The sequence below is a fragment of the Patella vulgata genome, chromosome 4 (genome assembly GCF_932274485.2).
Source record: "Patella vulgata chromosome 4, xgPatVulg1.2, whole genome shotgun sequence".
Taxonomy (NCBI): domain Eukaryota; kingdom Metazoa; phylum Mollusca; class Gastropoda; family Patellidae; genus Patella; species Patella vulgata.
The window spans coordinates 29,645,624-29,666,553 of NC_065882.2; the positions used below are offsets into that span (position 1 = coordinate 29,645,624).

Genomic DNA, 20,930 nt, shown 5'->3' on the forward strand with positions numbered 1-20,930 from the left:
CATTAGACTATATACCTTAAAATAAGGTTGTTCACAAAACAACTTTACATGCTTCTATATTGAGTATTTTGAGAGGCTCTAAGTCACGCAGATGTAGAGGGCAAAAAATCAAAATTTTGGAATGTCTGCGTATTTTAACGCAACTCGAAATTGATCCACTGCGACTTCTGGTTGAAAGTGAATCCCTGTGATTTTAAGTAATTTATTATTAATGTAAAATATTAGTAAATACAAAGGTCTTCAGTTCGAATTCCGATATGTTGAAAGTGAATTCCGGTGTTTACATGTTTTCAATATTAATGGAAAATATAAGTAAATAGGAAGATTTTATGGGCGAATTCTGAAACCTTCAAAGTTAATTCTGGTGATCGTAAGTGAATTCCGGTGATTGTAAATGAATACCCGTGTATGGTTTGGTCAAATAATATTGAAAGTTAAAATTGGTACTGAAATACTGATAAGAGGTTTTTAGATGAATTACAAATAGGTTATACACATAACTGTTTTAAATCTAAAATTTGACGAGTTACAAGATTTTCTCCACATATGTCGAGTAATCTCCCTTTAATGATCAAAATATCGGATTTACGAATCATATTAAATTTAAATATTGTCATTGTAAAAGGTGACAAATTACAATAATTACATACAATCACAACACAATAAACTATCATAATATGAGAATACTCTGAGCAGAGACAAATAATTGTCAGCGGTACTTATCTAAATTGATTGCATTTATTTATTTCAAAACAAGTTACGATGTCGATGACCGAAAGTGACAATCGACACCATTTGCAATTATAAATAAATAAATATAGCTATAATATTGAATTGTTTATTGCACTATATATACCATAATATGTTTCATGCATATAATTACTGTTTTAATAAACTAGTAATCAATCACTAATTACAATACATTACAACGAATTGCAACGAAAGTATACATAGTTTCTTGTCAACAAAAATCACATACACAAGTTATCTCTCATGAACCTCCGATTTGGGCCCAAAACAGTGAGGCTTCTTAAACTCAACTAAATTGTTATTTTGTGTTTCCACAGTCAACATTTTTGGAGTTACTGGGTGTTGTTTTGGAGTTTTTGGGTAATTTGATGCGCCCTACGTTATCATAATCATGATGCATATATTTGAAATGAATTTCGGTAGTCTTTCAAATAAATAAATCCTACAGCGCCTTCATCTGGCCTGTGGAGAGATCAATATATTCGTTATATTATAATGTATTATGCATTTAAAATAAATTAGTTTTGTGGGAGGAATCGGGGGTTTTCGAAGTGAATTCCGGTGATTATATGTGAGTTCCGGTGATTGTAAATGAGTTCCGGTGATTAGTCGGGCCCCTTTGAATCAGTTATTATGCGGCTCTTGCAGTTTATTTCTAATCGAGCCAAGATTGAATTTCGGTCTTCGGCTAACTCGGATCTTCGTTTAACTCGGATAAAATTGGTCAGTTCACTTAGATCCGAAATATGCGAAGTTTACTGTATTTCTTTGTGGCCATATAACAAGAGAGCAAAGTCTATAAAACATACAATCATTCCAATTAGTAAATAAACAGCTATAATCCTAAGAAGAAATTACAAACATACTTGATATGCGTTTAAAATCAAAGCCCTGTCTTAATTTTATTAGCACTAAAAGAAGTTGATCGTCTAGAGAAACACTAAGCTGCTACTATTCTTAGAAAATTCAAATGGTAACTTATAAAAAACAGTCATAAGGAAAGCCAGTATAATACTGAAATGAATCTTTTTTAAAGTAGAACAGCTAAAACATTGCGCTGAAAGGTTCATACTAGTTCCTTTATCTACTTGATGAACTTGACTGCATTTAAGATTTTCATTTTCCACAATTAATTTTGCATATCCTTTTTCATTTTCATATTTTCTGCAGCAAGGGCCAAGATGTTCATCGGTTGAAATCCTGAAAAATATATACAGTAAATAGATTACAATATGTATTTCAGGCACGTCTTATGCAAGTGACAACTCAACCGAGAACAGAGAACTCTGATAAATGTGGTGAAATAGTTTTTCCAAAACCAGTTGATGTACATTTAGATTTAAATCAGATAGAAAAGATGAAAGTTGAGTGGAAATAAATAGATGTAAAGCAAGATGAAGACATAAAAATAGAGAGATTCACAAGGAATAATAAGACCTGGATGAACGAAAGAAAGTGTGGTGTTACTGTCTCAAATTTTGGAGCTGTTATGAAAAAGAATAAACAATTCATTTTTAAAAAACACATTTGACAAAAGTAATTTGTATTCTGTTACCACTTTTTATGAGCAAGCAAACGAAACCATTGCTAAACAAATGTATATCAAACAGACTGGGAATCATATTCATGACATTGGACTTGTAATAAATCCAGCTTTTTCATTTTTAGGTGCTACACCAGATGCAATTGTTTGTGATGAAGGCTAGACTGGGCTCATTGAAATTAAATGTCCTTTTTCAGCTCAAGATATGACACTCATAGAAACATGTAATAAACTGAAAGATTTTTTTAATTCAAAATGATGATGAATACACATGTATAAATTGTCTAGAAACCATATTCACTGGTTTCAGATTCAGAGACAACTTCTCATAAATGGGACACAATTTTGCAACTTTGTCACTTTTACAAGACAGGATTCTGCATAGAGAGAATATATCCCGAAAAAGAAACCATGCAGCAACTTGTTTCAAAATAATCATGTTTTTATGTTGAACATTTACAGCCATATGTTATAAAAAATTCTACATGTCTATAAAATGAGTTTAACTAACCTGCGATAGCATCAACTATATTCTCTGTCTGTACCATTTTATTAATCAAAGCATTTTCTTCACAGTTTTTATACTCAATTTGATTTGACTTTATAGAAAATTTGTAAAAAAAATCATAATTATAGAAAATTTGTACATAAATAATTATATTCAAAATTTTTATACCAGAGACTAATTTTAAAAATACGGCAGTAAAATATTCTAATTGTTTGCTGCTAAAATCTGGCGTCTAATTTCAATAAATATAATAATTAGTCTAGCCATTAATAAAAAAAATACAGCATTAACACAATTTTCTCAATTTTAATTTCATGCTATTACCATAACTTACGGTTACAGATGCATAAAGAATGTGTGTACTTTATAGCAGGATCTAAAAGAAAAATATTTAAAGTGATATAGAACAGTTTATAGTGTCGACACAAACTAGATAGGTCATTTTTGGACCGACAAATTGTCCAATTATATTTCAATAATTCCTGTCCGCATTGTAGGACCTGGAGGAAACCAACGGGGTTGGACAGACGAGCCTTGCCACATACAAGTATTGGTTCGAATAGTTCGAAACCACCTCACTGACAGCCCTTATGATCTAAAATGCATGTGTTAACCATTCAACAACCCAAACCCCCAGTATAGGACAGAAGACACCATCTACAAGACAGTGATTCTGAGCCTTTGTGTGACTAATACTGTGAGCACATGTGACAGGAAATAATCATTCTAAAGCTGATAAACCCATTGTTACCTTAATCTTGGTTGAGCAATATGATCATAGTGCAGTGCAGCTATGGGATCTGGCTGAAAAATAAGAATATTATTATTATGATACATAAATATAAGTAAGTTTACATGACCATTTCATTCTCTGAGATAATTACTATCTAGTTTTTAATTGGCAACTTGATTTGCTTTGTCTGTCTTCACTTTTTTTTGTTAACTTCTTAATCAAACTTTAAATTATGGCCCATGTCCGAAATGAAATGAAATGGGGTTTAACGTCCTACTGTTCTGCTCTGAACTGGGCTAATGAAGACGGGTATACGCCATACACTGTGCTATGAGGGAAATTTTGCCCAGACAGTATATCGATTTCCAACTGTACACGGAACCTCTGTTTTTCATCCCATCCAAACGAATAGACAGTTGTCCTTGTCAGGTCCTGCACCCATGCCCGAACTATTTAGCCTGCAGACCTGTTCTGTAGTATAGTCCTATATATGAGTTACAGACAAATAAGATCAACTATATTAATTATATTATGAAAAAGATTATTTCTACTGACTGTCACTTCTGCCCTGGTGCAATAACTGAATGAATTTATAAAATGTCTGAGAGGAAATGCTGTCATTTTAATGTCACATTGTAAAAACGGCCACATTTATTAGCCTATAAGATAAGGCCTACTGGTACCAGTGTTTAAGGTCATGAGATGAAGAATCCTATTGATTTTCAACGATTTCCAATAATTACTGCCAGAGTTATGGTCCTTGATCACTTTGAAATATCTTGTGGATGGTGTAGAGGCCAAAGTTAATATCCGATTGACTTTAAATTTATACACAGTGTTTAAGGTCCTTAGATGGAGAATCCTATTGATTTTCAGCGATTTCCGATAATTACTGCCAGAGTTATGGCCCTTGATCACTTAGAAAAATCTTGTGGGCACTCTAGAGGCTAAAGTTAATATCTGATTGACTTTAAATTTATAAATAGTGTTTAATCTCATCAGACGAAGAAGCATATTGATTTTCTACGATTTCCAATAATTACTGCCAGAGTTATGGCCCTTGATCACTTTGAAAAATCTTGTGGATGCTTTAGAAACCATAGTTATCATCTGATTAATTTTATTTTTATACACCGTGTTTACTCCTATATATACTCTTCCAAAAAAGTAGTGGATATTCAAATGCAAATACCTATGCAGGTTGTGATATGATAAATAGTCATGAACACTTGACATGCTTTGTGAGAGTATGTTCAAAGATGAAGAACTTATCGCCCCAACAGAACCACTGAGCTGCATGTGCGACACGCAATAGCGCCATACACGTGGGAGGGGTTCATTGTCAAATTTGACACTTCAAGGAAGGGTTGATGAAAACTGCCGCCTGCTGGTTTATCCTATCCATATTTGCTTTCCTATCGGTTCTTGCACAAGATTTACTGTTTAGCGTATCTTTGCTTTAGTGTGTTACGTTTAATTTGATCAGGAGACGTGTTCGTTGAGATCAACGTCAACCCACAACACTGCAAGAATTGGCCGTGGCACTGCAAGAGGAGTGGGTCAGATTGCCCCAAATCGTGATTGGACGGTTGATGAGAAGCATGCCAGGCGAATTACTGAATGTCTGGGGATTGGTGGAGCAATTACTCATTATTAAGACGAAAATCAAAAACATCCATTTTCACTTTTAACAGTTATCTCTTTGCCGATCTGTTTGAAATTTATATGTGTCATTTAAATTAGTAAAAAGAAGAACCTTATTCAATTTCAGCATGTAGGAAATTTTTAAGCATTATTTAGATTAGTGAAACGAAGAAGCCTATTGAATTTCACCAATTTCCGTTAATTACTGCTAGAGTTATGGCCCTTGTTTCTCTTTGTTGAACCTTGAAATTGTTTATGAATAAACAATGCAAGAGAAATCCACAGCTCTTTTAAGATGTTTCTGCTAATACCATTTTTATATTTTGTTTTACCAAACAATTGGTTTGACAATTATTTATTTTTATAGTTTTATCGAATGCAAAGCTGGGTTTGTGAACCATGGACGATATGTTGGAGGAGGAAGATGAACCAAGACTACATATGGATTGTGAGTCACGTGATTCTGACAATGAAACTGGTGAGTTCAGTAGAAAAATAAAAGCACACAAACAATTTTAACAACCAAACACCACAGGGAAAAATTACCAAATAACCCGAACACCAATTTCACAGTATCAAAGAATTGTACTATTTCAGTCAAAATAATGGTGTCAATGTACTTGTAGTAGAAAGCATACTGAACTCTTTATATAGAATCTAAACCATCAGTGACCAACCACCATAACCATGGGTTCCAAGAAATATGTTGATATTAAATGACAGTAAAACGTAATACATTTTATTGGGTCTAAATACACATCTTCAATTCAAAAGTTCAATGGACCTGTTTGTTGGAGATGCAATAATTGTACTGTCAGATCCTGTGAATAAGTGTCCGAATAATGTCAAATGGACGTCAAAAATGCTATTTTATGTCAGGAACATTGGCCATACATGCAATGTATGATTTTAAGACACTTGAATAGCCAGGAAGCAGCTGTTACACTGATATGTTCTCAAGGATTGACTATTATTAGAGTGGTTCTTGCGGGCTTACCTGTTGATCATCTCGAGAGCTAAATGACACTGATTTACTTCAGATGTGCGAGTTCAGCAGGAAAACTGTAATTAAAGCATGGAATCTAACAATTGTTGATTTCATGGGATTTTATATGTTGATTTCTTTTTTGAGACGACCTCTATAGATAAAACAAGTGTCATCATGTCATAGCTGTATAACATATTTTGTGCAGTATAATCGATTTTGTGTTGTGCTGTTGACATAGACTTTTAAAAATTGAAACTAAATAGTAAAATTTGTAAACAAGCTGAAAGAAAAGTGTAATCATGTAATAACAGTGGTTGTCATGATATAGACATAACTAGGGAAAGTTTGAATATTTAGCGCTAGGTGGAGGAGCCTGTTGCCCATCCTCGGGCTACGCCTATGCTATGTTGAGTTTATGTTGACTAGACCAGTTGTACTGCCCAGTCAGAGCAGAACAGTATGACGTTAAACCCCATTTCATTTCCAGTTGTACTGCAAGTATTGTAATTTAAACTAATGGCCAATAAAGAACCTTTAATAATCACCACAAATTATTTTATATTTTAGGATTGGTTATTGAGTGTGTAGATGTGACTGGAGAAACATCTTCAGTTAAAACACCTGACAGATTTGAAATGAATATTGAAAATGAGAAGATAGAAGTAGTTGTAAACTATGATTTTGTTCAGGATGTAGTGGATAAACCCACAGAAATTACCCAGAATGCTACATCAAAAGCACAAAATCCCATACTGAAATCAAAAACAAACAGAAAAAAATCAGAACACACGAGTGATGAAAAAAAAAATTATAAATGTACGAAGTGTTGTTTTGAAACTAATGACTACTCCCGTCATCTTCTTCATGCATGTAAGCCATCAACAAAACAAAACTTTACAATCACATACCATAAAAATGGCAATATATTTAGCTGCTCTTGTGATTATATATTTCATAAATTAAAATCTTTCCATGAACATCTTGTGTGCCATATCATAGCCAAGCCATATAGATGTTCACAGTGTAAATCAATGTTTGTTTCCAGGAAGGAAATAAATAAACATCTAATAAGTGCTCATCCACAAACTGATAAGAAATTTCATGTGAATGGGCTAAAGTTCACAAGTAATATGCTAGAAGAAGCAAAAAAAAAAGGCTCATACACTCACTATGTCCAGGAGAATACCAGTAGTGAAGGTTCTAGATCCAAAATATCAAACCAAGTGGCTCCTGAACCCACCAAAGCATCCAATATAAACATTGTTATTGATGATGAAGAAACAGAAAATCCAGCAACATCTATTGATGTGGCTGTTAAACCTATTCCAGTAGGATTGTTCAGAAATGTTAATCACACAGAAATGTTCAAATTTGAATTTACTCCAACTTTTGTGAAGTATACATGTACCTTATGCTCAAAAAATTGGGAAAATAAAAAGTTGTTTAGTCTTCATATGTGGATTCATCAGCATGAAAATGCTGTCCGTTGTGACCAGTGTGTAGAGAAAGAAGGCGAGTCGCACATAACATGTTCCGTTACTACTAATTTGTTCCATACTCTTTCAAAAGTCAGTTATACAAAAGCTCAAGCAGAAGCGGTTAAGAAAGGAGCATTAAGAAACATCACAATTGATGAAATAACCTGTACAGTTGTAGATAACTGTAAAATATATAAGTGTACTGTTTGTGATATAAATTTTCCTTACATAAATGCTTTAAAGTGGCATGTTTGGCAACATTCTCACTCTACAATTATTTGTTCAGAGTGTCATATTATGAAATCCTCAGGTACTAAATATATTCTATGCTCTTCAGTAGAGAAAATCATGGAAAAACTAAATGACAGCGAACAATCTGAATGTGTTAAAGGACGTGTAGGAATAATGCCTAGTCTTCAGGGTGAAGTAAACATCACAACAGACATAGATGATATGACAAAAAATAAAAGTGACTTTGGTTCTATTCTGAAAAATAAGCAAATTGTATATGTATGTTATTTGTGTTCTAAGCAATGGACAGATAAAGAAAGATTCTGGCTTCATGTTTGGACACATTGTCATAATAGTAGAAAGCCATGTAATGACTGCAAGAAGATAGTCAGTTTTCCTGGTATGTCATGTTCTGTAGTTGATAGAAGCATCGATTTGTCCTTATCTGAACAACCAGAATCTCCACTTCCTGTTTCAAAACCTGCTACTAGCACATCATCTGATAATAGGATTACTGGAACTTCTATACAATCTAAGCAACAAGACATGTTATCAATTGAAGAAGATAGTACTGCATCACATCCTGTAGATAAACCAAAAGTGGTACCTGGAACAAAGCACAAACCTATTGCCGTTGATGATGATGTTATTGAAATCGTCATGGACAATGCAGATGATGGTGAATCCAATTACTTTATACAGCCAACTAAACCCTCGACATCAGTTCCTTTGAACTTTGCTTCTACTTCAGTTCTTGATGAAACCGGTCGAAGTACTCAAAACTCATGTGGACAGACAGTTACATCAGAGTTCCATTTTAAAAATCTTGTCAATAACAGATTTCCATCTGGACTTAGAAGAAAATTCCTTTCATCTGAGAATGTAGCTAGGGCAATGTCTTCTCTCTATAATTTGACTAAAGACAATTATCAGTGTCTAATTTGTAATACAACATTTCATTTGAATGATTTATTATTTCTTCATGAACATTTGGCAGTTAAACATATGAAAATCCCTTTACTTAAATGTGGACATTGTGATTTTAATGGTAATAAAGACGGCCAAATATCCAACCATTGCAGAACAAAGCATCCTGGGAAAATGATAAGCATTCATGGGTATGATATTGATATTTATGAATCTGTGTCTCAGTACATGAAGTTGATGAAACTAAAACAAAAAAAAACAAATATTGCTACAGTGGTTCCTCCTAAAGATACACAACAGACATCTTTGTCAGCTTCTGAAGATGCTCTCCTTGTTAAGTACCAGAGATTTTGTCAAGTTGTTGATGAAACTGAACATGATCACATCTTGTGTGTAAAAGGAGAATCTGCACTGCCCACTGACACAGAATCTTGTCAAATTAATAGGATTTCAGAAAACCATGGTATAGAAGATGATGGAAATAAACAGAGTTCTAATATCCAAATACTAAGCACATTTTCATTGGCTCACTTAAATAGAACCGACAATAATATACTTGGGTCAAACAATCCTCATCCTATTAGACAAGATACAGCTACCTCCACATCAAACATAGAACAACTGTCAATTAAGAGTGAATTTTCACAAGGTCACCTGCATACCTCACATTTTTCTTATCAATTTTATGCATGTGGATCTTGTTCTTATTCAACATTGATTATGGAAGACCTTCGAAAACATCTCTTTACACTTCATGCATCAGCTAAGCAGTTTCCATGTAAACATTGTGGATTTTTAGGCTTGAGAATAGATCAACTTATGAAACATTTTGTGTATCATACCAACCTGAATGCACCATCAATACCTGTTTTTCAGTGTACACAAACTAACTGTGAATATCGTTGTAATGTTTTAGATAGCTTTATATCTCACATTGAGAAGCATGATAATGCAACCTTGGAATGCCATGAGTGTTTTGCCTCACAAGATAATGTAAATGGGTTACGTCTTCATTATGAAGAAAATCTTCTGTTAATAATAAGTTGTCCTCATTGTACAGCCATTGCTACAGATAAACATACTATGATTGATCATATAGGGCAATGGCATGATAGCATGCCAACAACATACTCCATTATTAAACAACTTGTGTGTAGAGATCGTCAAATCTATGGTTATACTGAGAAGAATACTTTGAAAGCCGGGCCAGACAAGGCCCAAATTGAGATTGACCGTAAGATGACTTGCACTATCAGAAAAGAAGACACTGTTGAATATGTAAATGACATGACTGAACTCTCATGTAAGTTGTGTTCTTTTATAGCAGTTTCATCAACGGAGATTTCTTCCCACATGAACATACATACCAACATACCAGAGGATATCATGGATTATCTTTGTCCATTTTGCAAATCTGGTTTCACAGATAAATACAAGCTTGAGAGTCACCAAAAACAACATGCTGAGACACAAATGACAATATATTATTTCCAGTGTAAATGTGATTCATATAAAACCAATGTTTATCAAAATATGTTAGATCATATGCATGATGGTAAACATACAATTACCACCAACCCAAAAGACATGTACCATGTTGAAGAAATTTCTCTTCAGTCCGGTGTTGTAACATGTTCTAGTTGTACCTTCAGAAGTGTGTCTCCTAGTAATCTAGCAAAACATGTGAAAGCAGCACATGAAAGTCAAGACAGTTGTGATTTCCCATCAGATAAAGAAATACAACAGGAGGAAGAAACGCATAGTGATGTCTGTGACACTGTTGAGAGAGCATCTCCTAAACAAAAAGGACATTTAAAATCTCCCTTAAGGGTGTATAAATGTGCAAACAAGAGCTGTCTTTTCCTTACCAGTAAATTGGATATTCTAAAACTTCATGCTGTGAGTCATGAAAGACAAGAACAAGAAATATATGAAACTAATAAAGAACAGGATACCACATTTGCTGATATAAACACATACAAAAAAGACTTTCATCTGTATATCCCTACTGATGGACCTGAAAACCAGGAGAATTTGCATTTACTCACTAAAAGGGTAAAACCGCTTTTTGGAAAAAACGAGAAAACATTTAAATGCAAGTTATGTAAAGTTGAGTTCAAAACTCTGGATCAAACACTCAGACATATTTTACGCCATCTTAAAATTGAATTTCGATGTCACATGTGTCAGTTTACTAGCACTTTGTTATGGAAGTTGACGAAACATGCCAAAAAACAACATGCTTGCAAATTTTTTAACATTATATACTCTGACAAAATTGAAGAGGCAATTCACTCTTTAATGTCCAGTACTATTCGATCTGATGCAAAAAAAAATGATAAGTTCCAACCAGATAAAACATGTTCGAAGCCAAGTGTCTCAAACTCTGCAAAGACCAGAAGTGGTATTGAAATCAACCAAAAGGAAAAATTTCCCCAAATAAAGAGAAAAGAGAATCATTCTATAGAGAGTTCAAAGCAAAAAGTCAGACAATGGAAGATGAGGATCACAGAAAAATTCAACCAGAAAACAAATGTTAATAGGAAAAGAAAGAAACCTAATGATGCAGAGGAGAAAGATAATCACCTGAATGATGCATATAATGATAATAGACAAGACAAGAAAAGAAAAGTTATAAACGATTCACCCAAAAAGATTAGTGGTTCAACTGTAGGTGATGTCAAAACATTTTCTGCAGCAAAACCATTGAAGGAGGCCAGTAAAGATGATGAAACAGAACCAGGCAGCTCTATTCAATGGTCTACAACTATCACCGATAAAACAATGTGTTTACTAGGCTCAGATTATTTAGATGAGGGATTGTCAGCTTTATATACTACTGAAAATAACAAACATCAATGTAGAATATGTAAAAATATGTTCCCAGCTATAACACGATACTGGATTCATCATCATTTAAATCTCAACCATCTTAAAATTGATCTCTATCAGTGTGGATATTGTGATATGCGTGCCATTGAAAAATTCAAGATTCATCAGCACCTCTCATCTTGCCATACAAAAGATAGTGTGAAAGTAAAGGACATTGATTTCAACATAAACCATGCAGTTTATAATTTTATCAGAAAATCTAATTTGAATATAGAATATAAACTGAAAAATGAGTCTGAGATAAATACAAGTATTGCTCCAGAGAATATTTATCCTGAACTAATCGATGATGATGGCCCCAAGGTGAAGAAACTATTTCGTTGTGAACATTGCCATGAGACTTTCCAATATGAGATTAAAGCTAAGATGCATTCTAATACTGAACATCCAGATATTGATACCATAATAAAACTTGTTTACAATAAGGCATCTATCTCATCTACCACTTCAGAGTCTGAAGCTAACCAGGTGAAATCAGTGGATAAAAGAAAAAAATCGCCTTCAATCAAAACAACTATTTCTAAGAAAGTGAAAACTGTGGATCACAATAAAGATGTATTTAAATGTCCACAATGTAATTTTACTACTAACGATTGTATAGATACCATCAAAATGCATTTTAAAAGTCACAACTATGAAGAACTTCTTGAATGTGGATACTGTGGTGTTAGGTTTTTCAATGAAAAGGCTAGTAAAAAACATCACAGACTATCACATCAACTCCAGGTGTACAAATTCAGCTCACTACCATTAAAAGAGTTTTTTAAGGTTATTAAATCTGAGTCAAGTTCACCTAGTTCACATACAGTACCTTCAGTAATAGATACAAGAAAACCAAAGTTTCAGTGCATCTACTGTAAAAAGCAAGAACATAACAAGAATCTTATGAAGATCCACCTTCTCAATCATTTACCAGAATTTCAGAGGTCTGTTGTTTGTTCTGTTTGTTCATTAACTATCAAAGATCCTGTACGAAGAAAAACTCATTTCCTACAGATGCACAAATCAGATGAAAACAGTAAAGAATATCTTCTTGTTGAAAAACGGCTCAATGAATTGATGGATGAATGTCAATATAGAGAATTTATTGAGCAGAAAAAAGAAATATTCAATCAAAAAAGAGCAATACAGTGTTATAGCTGTTCTGTAACCTTTGAAAATTTGTCCGAATTAAGGAATCATTCCCAAATTGAACACAAACTGTCTTCTAATATGTATATATACTGGAAAGATGCTATTACTGGTGGAACATATAATTTGCATGGTTTGATGATTGGCTCCATAGTTGATCTCCAAAATATGGATGTTGTTTTGTGTAATCTCTGTGATTATCGATGTAGCAAAAGGTAGGCAGTTTTTGACAATCAAATTTTCTTTTCAGTCCACATTCTTGTAAATGCTCTTGTGACACTATCCTACTTATCCAATCAGTACTTCCACGTTGTGTACTTGTTTCTGAATAATGAATTAACCCTGGAACACTGTTTTGCTTTAACTATGTTTATATAACTTTATAACATCCATAATACAAAGGTTATATACAGCAAACTACACACACACAAGTATGACATTAAATATAAGCTAAAATTTACATAATGATCTCCGGCGGCCTCTAAGCCGGGGAGACTAAAGGTATGTCTCTCAAGACCCCTGCATCTTGTCTGCATCCCGGCCTCTAAGCCGAGAAGGCCTTGGGAACGTCTTTCTGAAATACCATAATATGATGTCTAAAAGTCTGAATCCCAGCCTCTAAACAGAGGTGGCTATTCATCCCTCTAGGAACGCCAGTGATGTTCTCTCCAGGAACACTGAATGATGTCTATATAAAACTTATAGATACATCAACTATTAGGGCAGGGCAATTGTGATTTTTATACGCCCACATGGAAATGTGGTCGTATATTGTCGTCGCCTCTGTCCGTCCGTCCATCGCCCACAATTTCTTATGAACACTCTACAGACTACATTTATCATCTGATTGTTTTGAAATTGATATATGTTGTTTGCATTAGTGAGATGAAGAAGCCTATTTAATTTCAATAACTTAAGTTAATTTCTTCTAGAGTTATGGCCCTTGTTTTCACTTTGTTGCACCTTGTGAACACTCTAACAACAAAAGTTATCAACCGATCTGTATGAAATTTATATGCATCATTTAAATTAGTAAAACAAAGAATCCTATTGAATTTCAGCAATATCTGTTAATTACATCTAGAGTGAGTTATGGCCCTTGTTTCACTTTGTTGCACCTTGTGAACGCTCTAATGACAAAAGTTATCAACCGATCTGTATGAAATTTATATGCATCATTTAAATTAATAAAACAAAGACTCTTATTGAATTTCCGTTAATTACGCCGTGAGTTATGGCCCTTGTTTCACTTTGTTGTACCTTGTGAACGTAGGCGTACGAGCTGGGGGGGGCTCCAAATGCTGGGAAAATCTGGGCACACAAATGTACTTTGTAAAAGTATAAAAAAAAAGATTGTGTTCTTGAATGTGTCCAATTTAACAGCGAATTTATTATTATTATGTAACATACTAAGAACCTAACTACATTTTTTGGGCACCAACCACCACCGCCCCCCCCAGTCAAAAATTTCCCTGTACGCCTATGCTTGTGAATGCTCTAATGACAACAGTTATCATCCGATCAGTTTAAAATTTATATGTATGGTTTAAATTTGTAAAACTAACAAGCCTATTATTGAGTTTCAGCCAATTTCCGTTAATTACGCCGTGAGTTATGGCCCTTGTTTCACTTTGTTGTACCTTGTAAATGCTCTAACGACAAAAGTTATTATCCGATCTGTATGAAATTTATATGTATGGTTTCAATTAGTAAAACGAACAAGCCTATTGAGTTTCAGCAAATTTCCGTTAATTACATCTAGAGTTATGACCCTTGTTACACTTTGTTGAATCTTGTGAACGCTCGAACGACAAGTTACCTTCCAATCTGTATGAAATAAATTCCTATGCATCATTTAAATTAGTGAAATGAAGAAGCCTATTGAATGTAAGCAATTTCCGTCAATTACTTCTAGAGTTATGGCCCATGTTTTACTTTGTTAAACCTTGTGATGGTTCGAACGACAAACGTTATCATCCGATCTGTATGGAATTTATATGCATTATTTGAATTAGTAAAACGAAAAAGCCTGTTGAATTTCAACAATTTCTGTAGATTACTTCAAGTGTTACGGCCCTTATTTTAGTTTTTAGAACCTTGTGAACCCTCAAACGACGAAAATTATAATGTCATCTGTATGAAATTGTCTATTAAATGCCCCTAGCTACCTACAAAAGAATAAATATGTGACAACCCTTGTCGACTGCTCGGACAATTTAGCTGCTGTGGGCGTATGTTTCGGTAAGCATTTCATTTATCGGGTTCATGTCGGGAGACATAGCGGGCCAATCCATAATACGGACAAGATGATTGTTTAAAAAGTCTCTTGTCAACCTGGCAGTGTGGGGTTGGGCGTTGTCATGCTGGAAATCCATCTGTCGACGGACGCCATGTTGAGCCAGCATTGGAAGCAACACCATATGGCGTCATCTTAATGTTGAGTGTTGAGATTGCCTTAGGCCACCACCAACTGGGAACGGAAGTTGACGTGTATAGCAGCCCAAACCATTATGCCACCGCCCCTCGAAACAATCCCTTTCCAGCACTCAGTTACGAGCAAAGCGTTCATGTCAACATCGGTAGATAGGGGTACGTCAATCAAGAAAACTGAGGTTGAATCGGGATTAAGCCGAGAAGATGACATTTCACCATGGTGTGTTGTGCAGATACCCCTGATTTGCGGCCCAATGTTGTCTGTCAAGTCGATGATGATGCAAAAGGATTTGGCCTTGGTAAGGTCGACGGCAGCGTAACCCAAGAGCAGCCAGACGCCTTTGGACTGTTTGCGGGCTGAGCTGACGTTGCAGTGTTCCAACAGTTCACCTGGCAGTAGCAGTAGCTGACTGGAACCTGTTGCGCAGATGCTGTAGTTGGATGTGATGATCTTGAGCAGCGGTTGTTACAGGTGACGCTCCAGGTCGGGGTCGATCGGCAACTCTTCCAGTGGCGTGAAAGCGTTGTCTGAGGCGAGTAATGGTCGATGGGTGAACATTAAAGTGTCTGGCAGGGCTACCCGTGAAGCCCCCCTGATCTAGCATGCCAATAGCTCTGTTCCTGTTTTCTTGTGTAAGGCGTGGCATTTTTCCGAGGTGATGAATGTTGAAATTTTGATCTGTTTTTAAAAGGCCAGATTGCAGGGAATGCATGTGCGAAACATGTGACATGGGACTGCTTAAAATCGTGAAAAAAGACAATGTTCATTACCGAGAACTGACCCCCAAAACATTTAAGTGTTTCTGGTAGGCTTAAATATGCCTAGATACACTGTTAGCTTCTTTTAGTCTGGTGACAAAACTGCTCTTTAATGTATATCTTCCAAAGAATCCTATTTGAGTCCAAAGCATAATGTTGTTGTTGTTGTTTATTACAGATTTAACGTCCAATACAATGAATTTTTATACGTCGACATGTTCGAAGGCAGATGTTCAAAGGTGGGGGTCGGCCGATTGAGAACATACAAACAGGGTTTGGTCGACCATCGAGCCTACTCTCCAGCCAAAATCACCAATTTCAGATATCAACCATTTCCGAGATACAGGCCAATTACGTTTTTCGGTTGATTTTTGTCATTTTTAGGCCAAATTTTAGCTATTTTTGTAGCACTATTACCGCTGTTGCATGACCCTGGCTGTTTGTGATAGTCAGGGTCTTAATCTATCACATTATCATGGTTCAAGTTAATTTTCCATAGGTGTCAGGAGACTACACAAGATACGTGTCTGTAGATACTTGAAATGTACACTATCTTCAGATCACGTTAACTCCAATGGAGCAGGGTTTGCGATAAAAATTAAAATCAATTTATTTGCAGCTTGACCAGTTCTAACAACATAAGAAATAAAATTGTTGTCAGCTAACTTGCAAAAGTATGAAAATTTGTGTCGAAAGTTACCAAACACTTTAGTTTTGATTGGGATACATCGGCGGATTATTCAGGTACCCAATCGCCAATATTGTTATTCAAAGCAAAGGGTCAATATATCTACTCCGGCTCCTCTTTAACCCGCTTTGCCAAAAATATTCAGTCTCGGTATCCAGTCTACAAATCCAAGATGCTGTCTCCCAGTGAATATGGATTTTCGCAAATTCGCAATCTAAAATGTCGATCCTGATTATTTAAACATTTTTTTTCTAAAGACTAAGAAAAATGAGAAATTTCAATTCAAAATTTTGAAAAACAGTCGAGTTAAAGCAGATGAAAGTCGACAATTATGCAAAACAGACCCAATTTCCATGAAAATCGCCTATTTACCCTTCACAGTGACCTTCAATCGCGAGGTCATCAGGGATAAAATTTGAAGTTCACACGTTGCTCTATCGACAAACAGTATCTCATTCGAAAATATTGAAAAACAAATGAGTTAAGAATTGGGATTTCAAACATTTTCAGACATTTTACCGAAAATAAAGGGGTATAACTTATTTAAGTAGACGAATTCATACCACAATTAAGAATCATGTGTCAACAAAATATTCAAATCCGCACGTAATAAAAATAGGAACACCTCGCTATTTTTGTACACCCACATTCTCGTGTGTTTATGTCCCTAAGAATTCGGCTCCTGTCGATATTGGCATGTATCAGACCTTAACTTAATAGACTATGGCCCCTGAATTTACGAAAAATCACGTTTTTAGCTTGTGGACACTGGAGGAAAATTTTTTATCCGATTTTGATGAAACTTAAAAGATATGTTTATAACCCAAGGAACTCGGTTCCTTTCAATATTCTCGCATATCGGATCTTAACTTCCTGGATTATAGCCCATGATTGTACAAAAAATCGCGTTTTTAGCTTGTAGCCCCTCAAGAGGTCACAATTTTTATTCGATTTTTAAAAACGTTTTAATATATCACCGTTACACGCTAATGATGGTGGAATCACCATTACACGCTAATGATGGTGGAATCACCGTTACACGCTAATGATAGTGGAGTTTCGTGAAAATCGGATCAAAACTGCCAGACAAAATGGCCGCTCCTCATCGCAAATAGTGTAAAAGTATGTAATTCCATTTTGATGAAACTTAAAAGATATGTTTATAACCTAAGGAACTCGGTTCCTTTCAATATTCTCGCATATCGGATCTTAACTTCCTGGATTATAGCCCATGATTGTACAAAAAGTCGCGTTTTTAGCTTGTAGCCCCTCAAGAGGTCACAATTTTTATTCGATTTTTTAAAACGTTTTAATATATCACCGTTACACACTAATGATGGTGGAATCACCATTACACGCTAATGATGGTGGAATCACCGTTACACGCTAATGATGGTGGAGTTTCGTGAAAATCGGATCAAAACTGCCAGACAAAATGGCCGCTCCTCATCGCAAATAGTGTAAAAGTATGTAATTCCAAGGTTGTGGACCCCCTTGAGGTCACAATTTATACATGATTTTCATGAGACTTAAAATAATTATGTTTAGATCCCAAAGACCTCGGTCCCTGTTGATATTCGCGTACATTGGTCCGTAACTTTGTGGAATATGACCCCCGATTTTAAGAAAAATCGTGTTTTTAGCTCGAAATTCCTCTTGAGGTCACAATTCTTATCCGATTTTAAAAACCGTTTCAATATATCATCGTTACGCCCTAATGACAACTAAGTTTGAATTTCATGAAAATGGGAGCGAAGCTGCCGGACAAAATGGCTGCTCCTCATAAAAGTGTAAAAGTATGTAATTCCAAGATTGTGGACACTCTAGAAACACAATTTTTATCCCATTTTGATGAAATTTAAAATGTATGTTTATATCCCAAAGATCTGGGTTCCTTTTGATATTCGCGCATATCACATCGTAGCTTCCTGAATTATGATCCCGGAATATACGAAAAAACACGTTTTAATCTTGTAGTCCCTCTTAATGTCACAATTTTTATTCGATTTGATGAAACTTTTATATTATACTATTCAAAAAAAGTAGGGGATATTTGATTTTTAAGTGTTATTAAAGTCACCTAATGAAACCGACGAAGAAACAAATGACAAAATGAAATGAAGTTCACATTCATCGATTTATTCCAAATGATCGTTAGACTAAGTAAGGCACAGACTGACCATTATAAGGGTAAAATGATACCCGGGGTCAAACAGCAAAGTTACCACAGCATCACAACCAAGTCAGTAACGGGTAAATCCTCCTCTGTTTGCCAAACAAGCATTGATCCGACGTGGCATACTCCTAATGAGACGTCTAAGGTCATTTTGGTCCAGATTGTCCCATTCCTGTTGCAACGCAGCAGCAAGTTCTTGGACATTGGCAGGACGTTGTTGATTTTGACGTAACCTCTGTCCAAGCATGTCCCAGACATGCTCGATGGGGGAGAGGTCGGGACTCAGTGCTGGCCAAGGTAATGTGGTGATGTTCTGTTGTTGGAGGTAACCTGTAACGATCCTGGCCCTGTGACATCTTGCGTTGTCATCCTGGAAGATGAAACGGCGGCCATGACGTCGTGCGAACGGCACAACATGGACTGCCAAGATGTTGTCCCGGTAGTACTGGCCTGTAACACGCCCTACAACAACATGTAAAGCCGTTCTTCCAGCAACAGTGATGCCTCCCCACACCATAACAGAACCACCCCCAAATCGATCATGTCTGATGACGTTAACGTCTTGGAAGCGCTCGTTTCGACGACGCCACACCCTCCTACGTCTGTCCAAAAAATCAACAGTGAACCTTGACTCATCTGAAAACATCACATTGCTCCAGCGTCGATAATCCCAGTGTTGACGATCCCTACACCAACGACGTCTTGCCTGAATGTGATGATCTCTCAAACAAGGGATCACGCGAGGACGTCGGGCGCGAAGGTGACCCCTATGCAGTCGATTCCGAATCGTCTGACCACTCACTCTCACACCAGTGTCTGTTTGAAGACGAGCGCTGATCTGATTTGCTGTGATGACACGATTTCTCAAGGCCAAGGTACGGATAAATCGATCCTGGGCTTGAGTTGTCGCCCTTGGTCGACCTGAGCGTGGTCTGTCCTGTACAGATTGTGTATCACGGTATCTGGACCATAGCCTGCTTATGACAGACTGAGAAACATTCATCGTCCGCGCCACAACCGCCTGTGTTGTGCCGATCTGTAGCATGCCAAGGGCACGTAACCTTTCATTTTGGGTAAGCCGACGCATATCAAAATTTGTTTTCTGGTCACTAAAACAATTAAACTGATGTTTCCACCCTGGAATTCAATGCCACAATGACTGTAACATTCAAAGTCAGAGTCGTGCAAATCTTGGGTTGGACCCCCATGATGATCCCAAGCATCACCTGCATTCCATGCGGTAGCTATTGGTGCCTTTGGGCGTCACATGTAACTGGAAATGTTTCTTCTGTTAGGTTCTATAGTGACTTTTTTCGTAGTCATTTGCATATTTTAGTATTATGCCCCCAAAATCAAATATCCCCTACTTTTTTTGAATAGTATATATACTTTTATATCCCAAAGATCTTTGCTCCTTTTGATATTGTCGCATGTCAGCAAATGAAGAAAGGCGTCCGAAATAAGAATTATTTGTGGTGATGTCAAATCATTTTTCGTAAAATGGTATTTTAAAATTACATTGATCATTGATATTTAAATCACTTGTAAAAGGCATACATAACTTTGGCGTGTGGCGTACGTGACCATTAACATATAACACATACAATAGTTTTGTAGTATGCACTGCCTTACATAGTAAGCGATTTTCGTGCGATAATCGAGCTCACGGGAAGGTTTAATAGCTAACAATAGACAGAGGTTTTGAAATTTATAATGACTGTCCATTGATTTTGGGTGTTATATATACTATTGGGATAATATGTGACATCAAGGACTAGTTTCTACGTGCTGTCGGTTGATATCAATGAGATTAAATTTTCTGGCAATGAAGAAACCACCGAGGTAATGACATAGATAAGGTTGGTACTCACCCTTATTGGATTGATGACTTTCCCGACAAAGTAATAAGTCAGTCAAGCAAGACAGAAGCAGGTAAACAACGTAGGTGTATAGATGGTATAATACGATAAATACACTGATCACTTAATTACCTAATCAATCCAGCTTATCAACATTTATTTGAATGAGTGGTAGTTATACACTCATAGG

The 20,930-nt window shown here is 35.8% G+C and overlaps 1 protein-coding gene across 1 annotated transcript in view; it reads left to right on the forward strand.

The window, feature by feature from the left end:
• LOC126817139 (uncharacterized) overlaps positions 1-20,930 on the forward strand; it is a 53,148-nt gene that overhangs the window by 23,247 nt on the left and 8,971 nt on the right. The window contains exons 2-3 of the mRNA XM_050543948.2: positions 5,546-5,656; positions 6,734-13,040. Of these exons, the coding sequence (XP_050399905.2) occupies positions 5,578-5,656; positions 6,734-13,040 (6,386 nt within the window). The 5' untranslated portion in view covers positions 5,546-5,577. The remainder of the gene's footprint in view (positions 1-5,545; positions 5,657-6,733; positions 13,041-20,930) is intronic.